The 21350-nt window shown below is 38.5% G+C and overlaps 1 protein-coding gene across 32 annotated transcripts in view; it reads right to left on the bottom strand.

Moving 5' to 3' along the window:
• The window catches only part of NRXN3 (neurexin 3), a 1680301-nt gene that overhangs the window by 173035 nt on the left and 1485916 nt on the right, over positions 1 to 21350 (bottom strand). For all 32 annotated transcript variants that reach the window (XM_064375089.1, XM_064375093.1, XM_012476808.3 and 29 more), the window contains one exon: positions 19888 to 20059. In XM_064375089.1, coding sequence (XP_064231159.1) covers positions 19888 to 20059 — 172 coding nt within the window. The remainder of the gene's footprint in view (positions 1 to 19887; positions 20060 to 21350) is intronic.

The raw sequence follows: 21350 nt of genomic DNA, 5'->3' as shown, positions 1-21350 counted from the left end.
CTACAAAGGATAATGATAAACAACAAAGCACTGAGCTCAGAGAAATGTCTAGAGAAAAGTATGGATCAGCATGGGGGCCGTTTTATAACGTAAGTATCTTAGTTAAAAGAAAAGAGGAAACGGAGAACATACCCTATACAAATATAACATGTTTTGTAAATAACACTGATAGATCTTAAGTGCCAAAAGCAAAGGCAAATAAACTATTTGAAAGCATCCAGAGGGAACATGAATGAGGATAATTTTTAAATAGGCATTTAATTTTTTAAAAATCAATTAGCTTGACTTAAAGCAAAATGATCAGATATGCAGAGAAAAACAGAAAAAAAAATTGGAAATCTTGGGATATGGCAGAAAGAATCAAGACTAATTTCAAAAAGTCATGTCCTAAAGAAAAGAAGGGACAATCACTTAGTAAAAGTCACTGGTTCCCAACCTCAGCTGGAGACCTGCATCAGGGTTGGAAGGAGAAAGTTTAATAGGGAAACATGAGAGCCTTTCTTCTTTTCCAGTGTGTTAAATTGAAAAAAACAGCTACAATCCCATTTCAAAATCTTTGCCTCTTGGCAGTGAGACTATTACTCCTCTCATGAGAGTTTGAATCTATCTTTTCACTCTTAGGTTCTGGGTGGGCTGTGGTGTTGAGAAATGTTAAGTGTATGATTGCCGAGAAACGCTGAGTGTATAATAGAATATACTGTTTTCTAGGAAGAACGATGGCAAGGAAAACCTAACCACCCCCCACCCACCAAGTGGAAAACTATTTGGGGCATTCTAAAGTGGCAAGACATTATATAAATAATCACATACTGGTTAAAACAATTCTTTAAGCATGGGATATGTGACCCTGTCCCTGTGGCTCCCTTGTGGAGAATACTTTTTAGTTTGTCTGTGATCAGGGGTAAGCAGGCACCAGCTGCCTACCTGGTTTATATTTGTGTTATGAGAAAATATCGAACATCTGTTTGTCAATAATCATCACCTGTTTAGAGAGAATAAATACGTGGGTTAGAGTCGGCTTGAGGCTCTTCAGCCCAGAATGCTACCAGCCCTCTGAGGCTCTCCGCTCAGAAGGCTGCTGGCCCCCCATCTGGGTTGTCTGCTTCTTAATTCCTTGAGCACTGCCTGGGTGGGGGTCTCTGTGGCTGAGCTGGTCTCGATACTGTGGGACTTGCTTGGGCATATGACCCACTAGCAAATGTGATATAAGCAGAGGCTCGAAGAGCCATTGGTGTATGAATGCTTGCCGTTGCCTGCTGCCTACACCTGAGATTGCAATGTCAAGAAGGCCGGTCTGGGCTCTCCTCTTCCATGAGAAAAAAAGAAACCCAACCATGTGAACCTACTCAGCCATCTGAGCTGAGGGCCCAGAGGAGTGCATGAGGCCATCAAGATCATCTAGCTCCATCCAAGCTAACCCACAAGAGAATAAACACCCACATGAGCCATGGAAATGTGAGCCAATAAACAACAAAGTTTTGGAGTGGTTTGCTATGCAACGAATGTAAATGATATAGCCAGGAAGTCAGGAGATTCAGGAAGAACGGGGATCTGAGAGTGGGTAAAAGAAGGACCCTCTCCTATGAGTGTTTCCATCAAGGCTCAGCAGGAGGAGAGAAGCAGCTCTGTTGCAGTCTCCAGAGTCAAAGGGGTTTGTGGGTAAAAGCCTTAAGGGTCCACGGATGGAGACATGGACAGCTCGGCCCCTGTTACCTATCCTTAGCCCTGTTCCCTATCCTTAGCCCTGTTCCTCTTCCTAAGGAAAGAATTACCAAATCCAAAAGAAGAGATGCAATAGTGCAGTTCCTGAGAGGAGAGGGAAAGGGTAAGGCTGAGGAGCTGGGAAAGGGAAGGAAAATTGGAGAAAGGGTGATGCATGTGTTGATGCTTCTCCGATCCTTGATTCTAGACTTAGACTATGGAAAAGGAAGGGAATGAGGTGGGGATTGACTCCAAGGCAGTAACAGTAGTTCAGTAGCTCCCTAAAGGGACAAGGAGCTACTTATCTGACCGTTTTCCATCACTGTTTGGATGAGGAGTAAACAGAAGATCTGTAAGAACAGGCTGAATTCTGAATTTAATAGTAAGACTTTCTGGCACTGAGACCTCTCACCCCATCAATGAATTTTTCATTCCATACAAGATTTCATGAAGACCATTGAAGGATTATCTTCTTTTTTTCTGAGCAAACAGGGCCTTTACTTCCATCCTTAACCCAAAATTCCAAAACAAAACAGAACCATTTATGTCCCTGCAGGGTATGAATACCCTTACCTGTACTTATACTAGAAAGGCATTCCTCCTCCACATTTCCAACTAACACACAACAATGAAAACAAAGCAAACATTGATTAAAGAAGATCAAAACTAGACAAAAAAAAAAAAAAAAACACCAGTTCTACCTTACAACCTTGGCTTTACTTGTTTTTCTGTTCTGCTTTGTCTTGAGACAGGGCTTCACTCCCATCACCCAGGTTGGTGTCCAATGGCAGGATCTTAGCTCCCTGCAACCATCACCTCCTACGCTCAAGCAATTCTCCTGCCTCAGCCTCCCAAGGCGTGTATCACCACACCCGGCTAATTTTTTAAAATTTTTTGTAGAGATAGGGTTTTGCCATGTTGTCCAGGCTAGTCTTGAACTCCTGAGCTCCACTGATCCACCCATCTCGGCCTCCCAAGGTGCTGGGATTACAGGTGTGAGCCACTGTGCCCAGCCTGCAACCTTGGCTTTTAAAAAGCAGTTACTGCCTCTTCAGCCCCTTTTAAAGTTTACAGATTAGCAAAAAGCAGCCTTTTTAAACTCATTGAGAAGAGTTGAGAAATCATTTCACTAGGATGTTATAGCTGATATTTGAGTGGCATTTCTTTAGCATATGAATGGCAGCTAGACTCTAGAGCAAAGACCCAAAAATGATCAAGATCCAAGGACTTAGGGGGTAACAAAAGTAAGGACAACTACCATTGCTAAATGCTGTGATTTACAACTCAAGTGACAATCAATCATTACAAGTAACTTATAGTTATGTCATGACTCAAATTACATTTTTTTTTAATTAGGGCTTTTAAAAAACACTTTTAAGAAAGTAGCCGAATGATGATGCAAAATTATCCACAAATGTTAAATACTTATCTGGCATCCAGATTCCACTACTCTGCACTGAATGCTAGTCCTTAAGGTATTTTTTCCTGTGAAATTGAAATCACCTTAGAGGCAGTGCTTTTTCTTTTTTAAGCCTTTTACTCCATTCTACTCCCATAATTCCCTTCTCAACACACAATGAAACCAAACACTGACAAATCTTAAGTGTTCAAGAATACTCAAAAAGTTGACAACTATTGGCCACCTCAAAAGAGGCAGGTACCCAACAAACTATTAGCTTTGAAGCTTTTGATGTTCAATAAGGTTCTTATAACCTTTATAACATTTGAGATATATACATAAAATAGCAATGCCTCTTCCTTCTTTGAGCTATTAATATGACATTAAAAATATATATCTAATGATTATAGGTGATTTTACATTTAAAGATGTTCATTGAATATTAACTATGTGCTAGGGCAAAGGCAATATTTTTTATATTTTCCCATTGCTAGGTATGTGTGTATAGAGAGATTTTATAAATATCTCAAATGAAAGCATGCTTTTGTATGTGGCATAGAACCTTGCACCTTGCAACAAGAAATAGCCCCTAGATGTGAGATATAAGAAAAAAAAATCCATGATTTAAAGAAATTATTCAAAATAATTTCAGCTGACATCCCTAATAATAAAAGATGTGAAGGAAAAAAAATTTTAAGTCAAAGAGGAGAAATCAGACAGATCTATTATCTTGGTGGAAGAAAGATAAAGTCTCTCATTTTAAATTAGACGAATAAAATTAAACTAGTCCGTATTGTATAGAAACATCTGAACCAAGCAGGGAAATGGCCAGGTGACCTACTATTTTCACCATTCTAATTACTAGGTTCCTTTGAATTTCACTGCTTCAGAACCCTGCTTTTATCTTTGCAATAATGATCCAAGAGATTAAAAGAAGCCCTTTGAGTGACTTGATTTGCCTACTCAAGTTCAGGCAGTATCTATTGATGTACCATTGCTGTCTTGTCAAAAAGCACTTACAACATTAGTAAGTATAAGGTGTAATTGGGACAAGAGGTGGACAGGTGAGAAAAAAGTCTGCAGTCTTCTTGGTTTTATGTTTTTATTTCTGATGATCAGGGGTGGCGGCTTTTAAAAATCAAATTGGAATCCTCACAAGTAGTTAGACTTCTGAACAAGGATTGAAATTTCTCCTCTAACCAAAACCCAAGAAGGCCATCCAAAGATTTACTTTTGATTGTGAATTACAGAGGATATATACTAAACACGGTGAGTAAAGACATATGTAGATTTCCTCTTTACTTAACCTGTTGGATTTAAATGTGGTTTGACTGAATAATGGTTCCAATCCTATTATTCAGTTTCTACCACAGAAACTTATAGAGAAGCATGCTTAATGAGTACTTTTAGAGGAGAATTCAAGCAGTTTCTGTAAACAAAGAAAAGCAGATATTAGAGTTGCTTCTGTCCCTACAGTTTGGCTATGTCAATTAGGACTTTACTTCCAAATGGCAGTGCAATATGAAAGTATACAGTAATTGCTCAAACTCTTGGTCCCTTTCATCAACAGCTTGCTCATTCTGAGTAGCTGCAGAGGCCAGTGGAGTAGGGAGACACTGGAAGAATGAGAGTGAAGAGTGGCACAAATCAAAGAATCAAAGCCAGAAGAGGGAGGAACAAAGTACAATTATATCGATTGTTTCATTTGATCAGAAAATCAAACCCACTGTAACCTGACTGAAAGCTACAGTTACATAATTATGCAGCCACAGAATAAGCTAGATTTACTTTCTGAATAGCTCAATATTGTTTTGGCCTATGTGTTCATTACAGATCCCTACAGCCACTATCTCATTTCAACAAGACCACTAGGAAGGTTGGCTTGGAACACGTCTCTTAGAAGAATTACGCACAACTACTGAAAATGGAAATAAAACAAGAGAATTGTCGGTGAAGGTCTGGGATCAGGGTTGGTCAGGACTCTCGGTTAATGTGTTGGCAAAGCACCTCACTCAGTTTAGTTATTTCAAGAACAGATCTATTAAGAGTATTCCAAAATTCCCTTTATAGACCTACTTGAAGCTCAAAATTCTGAGGTCATAGTGGGAGAAAGTCACGAAATGAAGCAAGACTATTAGATTTCACTTGATTTGCCTCCTCCAGGAGAGTGCAGTTGTTCCCTGAAAACAATATATTTTCTTTCTGTGGACTGCCTTTCTTTTTTACCAATTCTAGAGCTCCAGTGATACCCATACCACAGAGAAAATTCAATAAAATAATCCAGCTATTCATTTTGAAAGTCTAAAAGCATTTTAGTTCTATTTTAGCTTGTATTTTACTTGCATAAATTTTTATTTTATTTGAAACAGCACCTCACAACAGTTTAATACAGGTATAAAAATGAAATAATATTTCTAAACCTTGGCGGTCTAAGATTTTAGATTTACTTTATTTTACATTTATATCTATCTTAGATTTATTTTTCTGTCAAGGACACTGAAATCTTCTTCCTCCCACATATCATTTTGTTTAATTATACTTGGAAATCCACCCTTTGAGACCAATAAAGAATCACCAATATAAAACATATCTTAATAAAATCATATTTGTTTCAATAAAAAAATTTCTAAGTAAAAGCTTAAAAGTTAATAATATTTTTCTTTTGTTATAAAAGTAAATTATTTATAGTCAACGCTTGTCAAGGATGCTGTATATGTCTTATATTTTATTATAACTTATATTTCTGTTATGTATATGCAGTCAATGAAGTCAGAAAGTTCCAAAAACCTAAGTTGTACAGTTTAATATTTATGTTTGTTTCCTTTTAAAAAGAGGATTAAGAAAACTGTGGCCACTTTTTTTGAGCTATAGAGCCAAATCTGGTGGCATATGCTTTCTATTCTGGTAGTTAGAACTTTAATGACCTAATTGTAGTCAATATTGTGGTCAGCAAACTGCAAAGGGGGTTCCTATTTTGTAAATAAAAACCCAGTGTGCCTCAGTTTTGCTTTTAAAAAAATGTATATATTTAAGGTATATATGCTGTTTTGGTATATTTAATCTTGATCAACAGTGAATTGACTGTAGTTAAGCAAAGCAACACACCCATCATCTCATATAGTAATCATATCTCTCACTTTCCTTCCTTCCTTCTTTGTGGTAAGAATACCTGAAATCTACTCTCTTGGCAAATTATCAATATAAAATATTAATACGATATTATTAAATATAGTCCTTATGCTGTGCATTAGCTCTTTAGACTTATTCATCGTTTATAGGTTTGTACGGAAAAAAAAAAAATACTATACAATTTCACTTACACGTGGAACCAAAAAAAAAAAAAAGGAAATACATAGAAAGTAAAATAGTGGTTACCAGGGGTGGTAGGGAATAGGAGGATGTAGGTCAAAATTTATTTTAAACAGTACATTCTTTTAGGCATGTGCACATCTATAAAACCTGATAGCCTGGTCTTGCTGCTTTAATAAACAGGGGATCTGATTCTAAAATCTCCAAAACTCAACAGCAGGAAGAGGGCTGAGCCACTTCTAAAGTGGGCTAGTCCATCCTCAGAACAGCAGACCAATGGCTGGAAAATGTAACTGAAGCTCAAGCAGGAAGCTCTCAGCAGCAAGATGGGGACAGCCAATGCTGAGATGATGAAGGGGCTGCTCTCTAAGAATTAGAAGACAGACATATCGCGGAGCGGGTAGGAGAAAATATCAATGCGAGGCATCAGCTGGCACCTTTATGCATAAGAGCTATGAGAAGTAGACTAGGGTGGCTAATCATAATTCTTGAATTTAAAAGTATGCACTATTTTTTAGGAGAGAGGGGTGTATTTAAATCACCACAGTTTACTAAGTAGAAGTAACAACTAAAGAAACAATGCTTTCTGTTTGTCATCTTCAAATCTTGCTCTAAGCAAGGTATGGCAAAATGTAAATGAAGACAGAATTGAATCTATGTCTTTGGTGTTGAATTGGAAAAATGGTATTTAGCTGTTTTGTTGTCATTTTTACCTATAGGTAAATGCAGTGCCTGTGTCTCTTATGTATTGTATCCCTTTATTTCTTTGTCCTGAATTAACCTCACCAGTACGTCTATGTCACTATACAGGGTAGTACTATACTGTGTGTCTCTAGGGATTTCAATCATCCACTTAGACATTCTCTTGCTCTCTTTATTCCAAACAGAGATAAGGCAATTCACAAAATAAAGCTGATGAATTAGTAAAAACTGTAGGCCTCCAAATACTTTTGAAGCTGTAGGCTTCCGACTATCTGTGATCTAAATCAGAGGTCCTTCTAACTACAACTAATGGGCAAATCTGGCTCATCACAGCTGGCTTTTGTAAAGCAAGCTTTCTTGGAATAAAGCCATGCCCATTCATTTATGTATTGTCTATAGTAGGTTTTGCACTGTAACAGCAGAGTTGAATAACTGCAACAAAGACATGCAAATCATATTTATATTAATATTAAAGTTTATTAAATAGCCAAATATAATATTTATATTTATAACATAGGATTATAAAGCCTATGCTACTTGTTATTTGACCTTTGGGGGAAAAGCTTTGATGATCTCTAATTTAAATAAAGGTATCAGGGTTTCCTTGTCTACATCCAAACGCTGGTTCTGCCACCTACTAGCTGTGCAATACTGGAGTAGTTTACTTAACCACTCAGTCTTAGTTTTCTCATCTCTAAAATGGTAATATTAATAGAACCCCTTTCCAGGATGCTATGAAGATTCCACAACAAATAGTGTATCCCAATCTTACCTGTTATTAATATTGTTCTCCTAAAATATTTTATGCAAGGATAGGGTTGTAATACCCTCATCCCTTCCTCTGGGATACACAGTTTTCAGAAACTTGGAGGCATCTGAAGATTTCACTACTGAACTCTGAGAAAAACACATTTCTCTAATGTGATTAAAATGAAAACAAATCTAGTTTAATTAAACATTGAGGCTGGCAGTTGTGCATCAGGCAGAAGCACATTTCTAGTAAACGTTTAATAATGGGATTACAGAGTGTTCGGCATGTGCTGGGATGTAGGAAATAATAGTACATTTGCATGTGAATTTATAACTGTCAACCAAGTGAATTTGAGCTCTGTATATAATGTAAACTGGAGTGCTCTTGAGAGACAGTTGGAAAAGTGGAGTGGGTAACATGGATTAGGGTGTGAGGGCAAACAAATCTGTGTGCAGTCTCAGAACTGACCCTTGGTGGACAGTGACCACAGCATATGTGCTCAACCTCCCTGAGCCTTGGCTTACTCATCCATAAGAGTGGGAGATTAATACTTCTGCCTCAGAACCACTAGGGAGATGACACTAAGTAAAATAATGTATGATGACTGTGTTTATTATATTGACTGTGAAGGTATCACAGGTGCATGCACATGTCTAGACTCATCAAATTGTATATAATAAGTATGTGCAGGATTTTTTGCTGATCAATCATCCCTCAATAAAACTGTAAAAAAATTTTTTTTCAGTAAAAGAAAGATTTCCATGGCCATTAGTTTCTTCAATATAAAAAATATAAGTTGTCATGTCATCTTTCACACCAGGTAGGGGAGCCAAGCTTATTAGCATTGTTCCAGATAATTCAAGGTTACATCCCAAATTTTATTCCATGCTTGCCCCTGTCTGGTCTTCGGGCTCCATCAGGCCTTTATGTGTGCCTACTACTGAACCTAGATCTCACCTCAATAACAGCACCTTCTTTCACTATGTAGAATTGTAAGTTCAAGACAGTGCAGTGTTTAGGAGCTTTGGGTTTGCCTTCCAAGACATATAGGCTTAAGTTCTAGGTATTCATGTGCTAGCTTGACCCTGGGAGAAGCCTCCAGGTACTCATTTGTGAAATAATGATAATAGTAGTATCTACCCCTTAGGGCTACTGTGAAGACTTAATACAAAAACTCAGTACCCCATCTGGCACTTAATAATGGCTCAATAAAATTTAGGTATTAAAATGTCTCCCTTGTGTACCTGCATCTCTCTTCAACTACACTAGGGGATCCCTGAGGTCAGGAGCTGTGTTTTATTTTTCAACATATACCCAACACCTAGTACAAATTCACATAGAAAGTAGATATGGAACAAATATTTGTTGTACAGTGAATGGAGGTGAATGAATAAATGCATTAAAAAAATGGTTCCACTCAGCCCTACCCTGTTGATGAGGACAGGAGAATACTTTTTTACATTAAAGGCAATAGCAGATAGTAACAAGACTTTTACAGTGTTTCTGCTGTTTCAAAGTACAATATAATTTTTTTTTGCTAGCTCATGATCAATTCAGTTCTATTGTTTGATACATATTTCAGCATTACTTCTGTTGAATTGACATTTGCTACTTATAAACTCAGTCCCTAAGTCTTCTTACGTAGTACTATGTATCTACCATTGGCACTTAGCAAACTATGCCATCAAGGCCAACACAGAGCATCAGGGACTTACTGAAAGGCTGTAAAAGTATCATGTGGAAAAGAAATGCATCTTAGGGAGAAAACTGTAAATATCACTGGGAATCCAGTCAAATTCATGTTAACTCCATGAACGGAAGATTAAAAGTGACTCTTTGTCCTTGACTCCTTCCCTCCTTCCTCTTCTGACCTCCTTTCCCCTCTCTTCAGCCTGCTGGGATATTGACAGGGATTTTAGAGGAGTGGAAGGTCTTTATCTCTTTGAGATGAGCTGCAATATGATTACAATCGATTGAGTGATTTACAGTATAGAGCACCTTTCATTACCTTCTCTGCTTTATAGAATTATAAATGACATACTGTATGTGAATATATATAATTATTATTGGATATTTATGTACCACCTTTCTCAAAGCAGCTCAGTGTTCTTTTTAGACTTTAAATAACTAGAGAGACTGAAACCTTGTGCAAAATTTAAATCGAAGACATTGGAACTTACTTAGAAACTTTTCCTATAAATAAAATCAAGCTCTTGCATGGGTGGTAGGACACTTGGTGTTCAGCCAGCTCCAGGGCAGAGGAAAAACAGTACAGGGTAATTGTATTTTATGGCTGGGATAATAATTCTAAGTTTTCATAATTACAGACAACTTCTGCAGGCCAGAATTTGTATTAACTACTTAAGCTAGAGCTTCTATGTGACAATCGGGAAAACAAAACTTGTAATTCACTAACCAGCTTTAAAATTATGAAATATTTGATGATTGTTTTGATTCAGAAGAATGTGTATTACAGATGCCTCACACAGAGAGATGTTACTCATATTTTTATTTATGTCATACATTTCAAGTAAGTTCAATTTTAAAATCCCATAAGGTGTGCCTGTGCTGCATTTCTAATCTTGAAAGTATTATTTCGAGGATATTATTTAATAAAAATAGATGCATTATGAATGGAAATTAAGAAATTCTTTTTCTTTTATCCCTAGTTAAATCATACCTAGAAGTGACCCTCAAATTTTTTTATTATTCATTTTACTGAGTCTCTAGACTATAATATTTATAATATTTAACATATGGCTCAATAAACATCAAGTGCCTTCTAATTTTTCAAATTCCAACTTCTTCTTTAAATCCCAAGATAGTCTACTAAACATGGGGATAATGTAAACCAGGAGCCAGACTCAAATGTGCATACTATCAAGTCCTACAGAAGGTTGCAGCAAAATCACTCTTTTGCCAGCAGCCCTGTAGACCAAAAGCACTGTCCTGTTCACAAGTGAATTCTAGATAAATAATATCTTTAATTATTTTAATTGTTATGATGTAAATCTTCATAATCATAAAAAGCTCCTTTGTGTGTGTCGTTTAATTCCTTTATAAATAACCTTGAGCTATGTATGTTTTAGAGGCAAGTTTTTACGTGCCCTGCGTTCCCTCTCCCTCAACTGTTTTATGTATTTCTATCTCGTCCTTTTGTCTTCGTTCCCTCTCCAACTGTTTTACACATTTCTATCTGGTCTTTTTGTCTTCTGGGTGCTTATATAGCATTAGTCCAAGCCCCAGTTTGCCTTGAAATGCTTATCAGCTTCTTAGAGACATTTATGGGAGAGAAAAAAAAGCTTTGGGTTTGATGGCAATAATTGTATTTAACTTATAAGATACAAGGCTATTTATCTTGTGGCTTGGAATTCGCAGAGTAGAAAAGAGATTTCCTTAATAAAACAAAAACTAAAGAAAAAAGAATACTAAGCACCTTCTTGCCACTCTCTCATTCCCCAAGCAAGACCATTAAATGGCAAAATGAACTTTCATTTAAAAGCTCTTTCTTTTTGCATATATATGGCGCTGGTAGGGAAAACAAGATCACAAAAGGAGAGAGGCTAACAAGGCTTCCAGAGGCCTCACCAATGAGACAGATAAAGGCAAATGTGTATAGGTGCCCAAGAAAATGCTGACTTCTAGACTGGGCAGAAATTGGAGATTTAATTTGAGGGGAGAATTCTAGAATTTAACTTATGAGAAAAAATCTAAATTGTCAAGATTTGAGTTAAACCCAGAATTCCTAGGATATACAACTGTCCCAGGGTGTTTAAAAGAATCTAAGGAAGGAGCAGAGTGTGACTGATTAAACATGAAGGTTCTTAAGTCAGATGGTGCTAGGTTGAATACCAGCATTTCCCAAACTAAGCTAAACTCCCATAGACTGTTCCTAATCTATACAATGGGAATAAGACCAACACTGTCCTAATGGGTGGTTTCAAGATGAAGCAGGATGCCGCCCATGAAGTTGGGGAGTATGTCATAAATCCTTGGCAGATGGCAGCCATCACCACCTGGGTGAATTCGGCTGAGAGATGGTGAATGGCGTTATCTGCCACTTTCTCCACCTCTGGAACAAAGTGTTCATTCAGTGCACATGTCCCTCACTTTGGCACCGTTTCTATTATTGTGGAATTCTTCATGAAGGCTGAGAAAGCAAGACAGGAAATCTCTTAGTCACCTACTGTCACCTTTCATAAATAAACTTCAGTGTAGAATGTCTTCTGAAGACAAAAACTGAACCTAAAATGTATACAGGTGGCACATAATCCAGACAAAACACCTGCAGCTACAATTATTCATGCAATGTTTTAAGGTATTCGAAGAACTTTCTACTTTCTAAGACAGAACAATGAATACAATCCCCACTTCATGGGTACTGTAACAAGCTTCTTAAGGTCAAGCTTGTTAATGGATTTGCACCATAGCCCTGCTGTCATAGCATGCAAATATAGCTTAAGAAAGAATCGTTTGTCATGTCTGTTTAGGAAACATACCTCTAGCCAGTACTTTCCTTTTTTGTGAAGTATCCCATATTAAATGTCAATCTGAGCATTCAGTTGGTTTTAATGGGAGAAAATGCATATACATGATCATGGAGATCAAAGCATAGAGAAACTTCTCAACAATGGGAACCTTCTCAAGGTCGTGAGTTAGCCAGGAACCCTTGGTTACACCCAGAAAGTCTGACTTCAGAACTCTTAATCATCACCCTCTATTGCCTCTCCAACAGCTGCTTGGATAGGGTGGGGTTATTATCCCTGTGATTGTATAATATGAAAACTCACTAGATGAATTCAGAAGGTACCTGAAGGTAATGAAGTCATGCCCATCATTTACATGATTTCAAACACGTAAAACGAAATAAGAGATGGCATACTGTAGTCCTGCACTGGCTAATACTAGCCTCTAACCTACAGCCTCATAGCGTTGGAGTGAAGATTGAATGAGAAATGTATTTAAGCCTTCGGTGCCTATTATGTCCTCGTAATATTTACATAATAAAACAATTTCAGGATCTCAGTCATACCAGCCACACTGCTCAATAGCAACATATGGTTAGTAGCTACCATATTGAACAGTACTGGTAATCTGTCTCAAAGAAGAAGAAAAGGTATTTTTTTTAGCTTCTACATATCAGTGATAGTCAAAGTTAGCTAAAACTTAGAATCACCTTAGAAGCGTTTCCAAAAATAAAAGTAAAAACAATACCTGTATCAGTGCTTCTCAATTTACAGTGTACCCGTAGCAGCTGAGGATTTTGGTAAAAGGCAGATTCTGATTTTGCAGGTATGGGGTGGTGCCTGAGAGTCTGCATTTTTTTTTTGGTGGGGTGGGGATAAGAATTTTATTTAATTTTTGCTTCAAATTCATATATACATAAATTTGTCTTTAGGCTATCGATATTTAACTTGGGCAATACTTCATCTTGATTTATTTGGAGAAATACACCTTAGCCATCTGCTTACCTGCTTAGGCATCAAAAGAGGTGCCAATTAGAAAATAGGGCATTAATAAAATTTGTTAACTGACCCACATGCTTTTCTAACTTGCTTGGTTTCACTTATATTTAAGCATTTACTCTTAAGGTTGGCAAAACATGTTATCAATGTATTATGCAGGAGTTTGTCTTTTGCATAAGTAGTCTGTTGGATTGCCACCCACCTTTGACCAAAGAAAAACCAAACCCCACTGGCACCATACTCTAAACCACCTGTATCCTAAGTTAGAAGATTGTGAAAGCCAAAAATCTGTAAGGTTGGAGGGACCCTTGAGTTAATCTTTGGGCTTAGAGGGGGAAAAAAAATAGTTCCATACTGCAATTCACATCTCTTAAAAATAGTTTTAGCAGCTTAAACCTTTTTAGTTATAAAACTTATCACACTAGGATTTGCTTTGAGATATAGTTTACAATCAAATCAAGTATAATATACATACACTGGCACTTCAGCACAAGGGCACATGAGTCTGCATTTTTACAAGCTTTCTGGGGAAGCTGATGTGCTGATCCATGGATCACACCCTAGATCAGTTAAATTAGATGACCTGAGCCCAGTGCCCAAGCACTGGCAATTTATTCAACTTCCCAGGGGATTCTCTATTTCAGCCAGGTTGCAGACCATTACTTTACATGAATATGTATATATAAGTGCCTCTTGAAAACATTCTTTTACAACATTTTTTGTTAACCAAAGACCAACTGCATACTGTGGAAATTCCCTTGGAAATGGAAACTCACAAACATGTGAATCCTAATTCATTTCTGACAAATTGGAAAGAATGACTAGTTAGCAGTGCAAATATTCAGGACACACTAGTTGGAGTGATTAATTGATACATTTTGTGACTGAATGTTGGAGCAACTTATTTGTAAGATGGTTTTAAAACGTTCCTCACAATGTTCAAACACATTCATTAAGTGAGGCTTTCTCTAGTTGCTCTTGTATCTCTGCAGTCCTGAAACCTTGTTCAAAGACGGCTTTCCCTCTTGATTGTATTTATACTTCTTATTCCCTCTGCAGGACTCGGCTCTCTCTGGTTTTCCTCCTATTGAACTGAAAGCAACGCTCGTCCTGAACAGATGAATGCACAGGTAGATGGGGCTTGTTTTAATACATGCTTCAAATCTGGCAAGGCCTCAAATGGTTGCAGGCAAAGACATAAAGAAAAGGAAAGAAAACCTCCTGGCTAGGATTTAATGAAAACCCAAGGCCTGGGAAATTTCAGCATCATGTCAAGTACATAGACTTGTTTTTAATCCTTTAAAGTCTCAATAATTTAGGATGAGATGTGTGCAAAAATAATCTTTCTTATACCCATGTGTACTGTCTAAATTACAAAAACATGGTGAGCATTTACAACAAAATACATTGCAGACTTTCTCTAAGTCAGGGGCTCTTACATGGGGTGATTTTGCTGCCCAGAGGGCATTTGGCATTTGTGGTAACATGATAGGAGCATCCAGTGGGTAAAAGTCATGGATGCTGCTAAACATCCTACCATGGGCAAAACAGTACCCCTCCCTCTCCCTTACACATACACAGCAAAGATGTGCCCAGCCCCAAATGTCAATAGGTTGAAAAACCTTACTTACTAGACTAGTCTAGGCAGAGACTTCATTTGAGAATACTTTTTTTTTTTTCTTTTTGAGCTAGAGTCTTGTTCTGTTGCCAGGCTGGAGTGCAGTGGTGCAATCTCAGCTCACTGCAACCTCTGCCTCCTGGGTTCAAGCAATTCTCTTGCCTCAGCCTCCCAAGTAGCTGGCACTACAGGCATGCTCCACCACGCCTGGCTAATTTTTGTACTGTTAGTAGAGACAGGGTTTCTCCATGTTGGCCAGGATAGTCTCAATCTCCCAAGGTCGTGATTTGCCCACCTCAGTCTCACAAACTGCTGGGATTACAGGCGTGAGCCACTGTGCCCAATCGAGAATACTTTTTTACAAAAGGATATATTGTCATTATTAATAAAATCATGGCTCTGAGGAAATAGGAAAGTGAGCAGAAAGTTTGGGCTATGTAGTCTGAGGATCAGGATAGAAAACTGTTGGCTCTGCTCCTTAAGATGTGTGACACTGGGCAAGTTATTTAGCCTTTCAGAGCCTTAATAATGTAACCTTAGAATGGGTCTGGCAGGAGTAATAATACCAAACCCAGTCCCTCACAGGGTGGCATGAGGCTCAAATGTAACAACGTATTTGAAGGTATTTTGATCATCAACAAGTACTATAGCAATGTTTTCTCTTCCAAGCCCTATAAAGATAAGTTTCTGTGGAATTTGACAAACTCACATATAAAGAGAGTTTTCTAATCTAGCATCCTTGAAAGGGAGCTACTTTTACCTCTTTTTCAGGTACTAAGTTATGTGGTCAAATAGGATTTAAACACAGGTCATCCGTGAGCATTTTAAAGACTGAAGAAGAGGAATTCTGTCAAGAGTACTTCAACTGAGTTGGTATCAAGAAAAAAAGCTAGTTGAGACCATGCTCTCTTCAGCACGCCCTCATGTGCAAAGATTGGAGCTGCTCATCAGTCTGTATTTCCCAGGAAGCCTAGATAGGACCTGAAAAGCCTTTCCTGGACCATGCTCAGGGATCTTACAGCAGTGACAGTACCACCGGCCACCCGCTCACAGCAGAGAGAGGATCTTGAACAATCCCAGTCAGCTCAGCCTTCCAGGGGGCCTAAAACTGTGGCTAAAATTAATTCCTCATACTCAAGTCACCTTTCACCTCCCTTCCCTTGTTCCTACCACTGCATTGTGTAGGGACAACAGTCAGAGACTTTATAAGGAACATTTGTCAGTGCCTGGATGATAGCTCTGGGCTGATTCTTCTTTTATTTCCCTCTCCTGTTTCTTCGCTTTTCTATTTTCAGGTTCAAAGAAAGAAGTTGCTTTTGAGTTCTATCTCCCAGAATTTAGTGATAAAAGATTCCAATTGCTATAGAACTATTTTCATTCTGTATCATCCCTGATTCACAGAGCCAATGCTACATGCCCTGTGCCCAGCTGGGTTCTAAATATTTCATGGTGGGATGATTCAGGAGAGCCCCATAAATGCCAATGAGAAGATTGTGGAGTTGACCCATTCATCCTGATGCACAGCTGATTCATTCAGACCTGGTAGGCAGAAACAGTTTCCTGAGAGCACGGTCTCTGAGTGAGATAACTTAAGTAAATGTTCTATAGGAGCTACTCTGTATGTCTTTACTCTTTAAACATTAGTAATAAGTGAGTAGTGAGACTAAAACCTTGTGATTTCTAAATGTACTGTTACCGATAAAATAGAATGACTTTAGAAAAAAGGAGGACACCTTTTTTTTGTAGAAACTGTGTCAAGATTGCCTCGCCAGGTTGATGGCTTTGTTGTTTGATACGACCAGACATAAGGGGCATTTTGATCTTATGATTTAAAATAAATTAATTAAACATTGCCAGATTGTTCTTATGATACTTTAGGAAAGCAGGCAGGAGAGAAAATAAGATATGCAAGGCTCAAAAAGGGAGTCGCTCTTAGGAAGTCTGGCAGAGTGGAACATAAAACTCAATCCCAACTCAACTGTTTAATCTAGGCAGCAAGGTAAGGGGATAGTTCCTTCAAATACTCAGTGTTCCTTCAACTGCTTCATGGCAGCACACTGCCATTGTTGTAAGGAGGACAGCTTGGGCTCTCTGGTGCCAATAAAACTTTTAAATGAACATTTTGGACTCCACACCTCACAATAACCACCTTTATGTGATCATTGGAAGTGACCTTTGAGATATGACAATTCTTTACAGAAAGAAATAAAAGATGACACAATAAGAAAAATGCTCATTTCTAGCTATGCATTTTTCAGAAAATCCCCCAATTCACTGGGGGAACAATAGTGAAAATTGTGCCCAATTGGAAACAGGAAGAACTGGTCCTAGTGCTTCCTTCACTTGCTATGTGACCTTAGGAAGGGCATAGCACCTCCTTGGGTCTTTGTTTTTATTTGAAATGGAGAATAAAAAATATCTACCCTATCCAATTTATAGGGTACTTCATTGTCAAAATGAAGAAATCTGTATTCAAAAATCTGTCCCAATTTAAAATGCTAGCCAAATGTTGGTGATCCTCACAGCTAACATTTATCGAGGATTGACTTAATCGTCCCAGCATTATGTTGAGCATTGTATATGTGGCCAACTCACTTAATCTTCACATTAACCCAGGTATTCTCCTTACCCTCATTTTCCAGACTAGGAAACGGCCTCAGGGAGGTCCAATAACTTTTTACAAAATGAGAATTTGGGAAGAAAGAATCTAACATATTTTGAAAGCATTACAGAAATCATCAGAGGAGAAAATTCTTAGAAACTCTTGTACTTATTTTATGGTTCAGTGTTACTGTATTTTGAATTACAGGTGGGAAGAGGTACCAAATATTTCAATGCTGAGGGCATTTCAGGGTCTTAATTCAACTGCCTTAGACTCACAAATGATGAAACCAAGATCCCAACTCTAGCCAGTTGACCTCAAGGCCATACTTATAAATGCTATATTGTACCCTGTCCTGTAATAATAACACACATTATTACTAAATAACAGTTTGCAATGATAAAAATAGTCTGCAGGAAGAAGCCATGCTATTAGAGAAAGGTTTATCCTCTTTCGAAAACATACAGGAAGCAACCCATAATTTGGAACTAAAGACACAAAAAGATAGGCGCACAGCAAGAGTCTCTATTTTCTTACATACCTGTGGCTTTAAAATGACTGTTAAAGAGCCTTCTCATTGCTGGCAGCAAACGTGTGGATTCTATATGTGGGATTCTATATTGGCTCAAGGCAAGTAGTTAACATCAATTTAGAACTCTTTGGAATTCCTAATAGAAACACAACAAACCCTTCAACAGCACTAGCAAGGCCAATGATAACACATATGGAGAAAGAGATTGATTTTTTCTATGAGCCTGTGAACAACTTTTAATATATTGGGCTGTTTCACCCTTTCCTCCATCCATCAGGGATTAAGCAAGAGGCATTTAAAAATTAAGTCTATTAGTGTATAGTGAATTTGAATGATGATAAAAATTCATAGACGCTGTTAATAACTTTGACTTTCTTCAAATGCTCAAAGATAACCTCGTAAGGGCATTTTTGTGCCCTTAATCTAAGAAATTCCGAGACCCCCAGCAATGGCTGAGCTGGCTGTTTTATGGAAACTGAGATGGAAAATCAATAATAGGTGGAGCTTTTTGCCTCAATTCCTTGGGGGTCTTGCATGCTGTTTGCGGATGGTCTCACAATTCTTAAACAGATAGGGGAACTCTAGCTACTAGCGAACAACCCAACAACAGAGATACTTCTGATAGGCTTTTCAAGAAAATTAATGCTGAGTTAGGTATGGAGATACAATCACAGCCTTCAAGCCATTCAAAAGTCTTGACCTACAAATGGTCACATTTACTTTGTGTATTTCTCACAAGCATAACCATTATTCGCTAATGGCTCTTAGACGTCTGAAAATGTGCTTCAAGCTTCTTTGTTATTGTGCCCAGCTCACTGTACAGGAAGTGAGAAAATTGTGGGGAGTTTGGTGCATTGGAGAGAGAGTTGCACTTCACTTCATGCCCACGTTAGTGAGAAGTGCAATGTTCTGACTATTCTCTTGCATCCATCAGGGGACAGCACAGTTGCGGAGCAACGGCCCTTTGCTGAAGGGTTGTCCCTTCCATTCCTGGCACTTTTATGATCAGCACTCAGGATTCTTCCTGGGAGAGGTGAGAGGCAACAGGGAAAGCTAAGGGATTATTTGAATGATCTCTTGTAAGGAAGGCAACCTTTTCTCCCATTGTCCTTGATTCAGCCATCTGGCTCTGGGAATTTGTTGCCGAATGTTTCCTGACTGTAAAATTTAAACAGATGATTAACCCCTTTTCCTGCCACACCAGCATGCTTGCTATTAAAATGACTACTAGGACCCACCTTTGAATATCAAGGCAGGCTTAGTTAGGGTAAGTGAGAGAGAAAAAAAAAATTAGCAAAGTCCACCAAATGAATAAAATTCTACCTTTAGTAGAGTAGTTTTTCTCTCATTGTTACCATGACCTGATCTGTGTCAATTCAAGTTCAGTAAATGTCCTTTTAGAGTCTCTCTCTGGCATCTGCACCTTCAACCACACCTGACTCAATGGCACCACAAAGTCTGGGTCTCAAATTGAGCATCTTAGGATTATCGACACTCGCTCATGATAACGATGCTCACTGTCTGCAGGCCCTGTAAAATCTGCAGTTACTGTCTTTGCTATGAGCCAGTCAGGCTGTTACAGTCAAAGGCTGACAGAAAGTGTCCAGTGCATAGTTGGTAAAGTCTCCAGAAGCTCCCTATACTGGCTCATGTCCTAAAGAGATAACTTATCTTCTCATACCAAAAATCATGAATGTGTGCTTCACTCCGTGTTTCAGAATTTGGTGATAGTCATGAGAAAAATCACCACTGAAAAGTGGGAAAAAGAGAGTCAAAAAGAGTAGGACTGTTGAGCGCACAACACGTACCTGTAGGATAATGTTCATTCACTGGCCAGTTGTCCACCTGCAGGGTAGCGTTGCCGCCGTTCCTGGTGAAGCGTACCACATGGTATTTGCCGTCATTTACAGGGGTCCTCTCCTCTTTGATGGAGATGTCAACTGTGCCGATATTGAAGACAACTCCAATTTTCCCCTGTTCCTGTAACAAAGAAACACAAAAGCCATAGTTATCAACCACCAAGTTATCTCCCTTTAAAGTTGATCCTCCAACTAGCAATAAACCTGTAGGTGCCCAGAGGGAGCTGTCAGCATGAAGATAATAATAGTATTCTGTGTTTCTCCATGAGCTTCATCCTGAACATAAAAACCAACGGCATAAACCACCCAAATTGCTCTCACAAGCTGTGCAGCACAGGTTACATCACTCAGCTCCCCTCAATGGATATCAGGTCTGGAACTACCTGGCAGCTACACAATGACAATGCAAAGTTTATTTCTGTAAGATGGATTAGGCCTGTTTACTAAGAGAGGACACTAAGACACTGGACCTTAAATCATTTCTCAATTCAGATTTACAGCTAAGGAGGACATATGTATGAGCTTGTCTGCATATTTTCATACAATCAAGGCAAAGTGGAGGGGTACAGAATGGTGAGGAGCCAATGTCAGGGGAACTGGATATACAGGAGATATATATATGTCTGGTTATATACATACACATACACGCACATAAGGATTCTGCAGTTCCAAACTACATAGAAAAGGTACCCCCAGTAGAGGCCAGTGAAACTGACCTAGAATTTTCAGAATTAGATGGCTGCCATGCTTCCCATTACTTGTAGCCCTACTTCTCAGAGTAATCCAGAGAGATGTATTCAAGACTATAGCTTATGCGACACAGCAGAAGAGAACCTCTGTGGCCACCAAAGACTTGTCAGAAGGGAAATTGCAGTGAATTTGACAAACGTAACTATGGCAATGAAGATGATGATATGGTTTCAATGTGCCCCCACCCAAATCTCATGTTCAGTTGTAAACCCCAATGCTAGAGATGGGGCCTGGTGGGAGGTGACTGGATCATGGGGACAATTTCTCATGAACGGTTTAGTACCATCCCCTTGGCCTGTTCTTGCGATAGTGAATGAATTCTTATGAGGTCTGGTTGTTTAAAGTGTGTGGCATCTTCCCTGTGTCTCTCTTGCTCCTGCTCCTGTCATGTGAGACTCCTCCTCCTCCATTTTCTATTATTGGACGCTTCCTGAGGCCTCCCCAGAAGCAGATGCTGCTATGCTTCCTGTACATCCTGCAGAACTGTGAGCCAATTAAAACTCTTTTCTTTAACACTTACTCAGTCTCAGGTATTTATTTATAGCAATGTGAGAATGGACTAACACAAATAGTAAAGATACAAATGGTGATGGTGGTGGTTGTGATATCATCCACCTTCTGGGAAGTGTACTAAAACACAAAGCATACATAATAATGCTATT

The sequence above is a fragment of the Aotus nancymaae genome, unplaced genomic scaffold, assembly GCF_030222135.1.
Source record: "Aotus nancymaae isolate 86718 unplaced genomic scaffold, 86718_ANA_hifiasm-v0.15.2.pri h1tg000011l, whole genome shotgun sequence".
Taxonomy (NCBI): domain Eukaryota; kingdom Metazoa; phylum Chordata; class Mammalia; order Primates; family Aotidae; genus Aotus; species Aotus nancymaae.
This window is presented reverse-complemented; position numbering and strand designations above follow the sequence as displayed.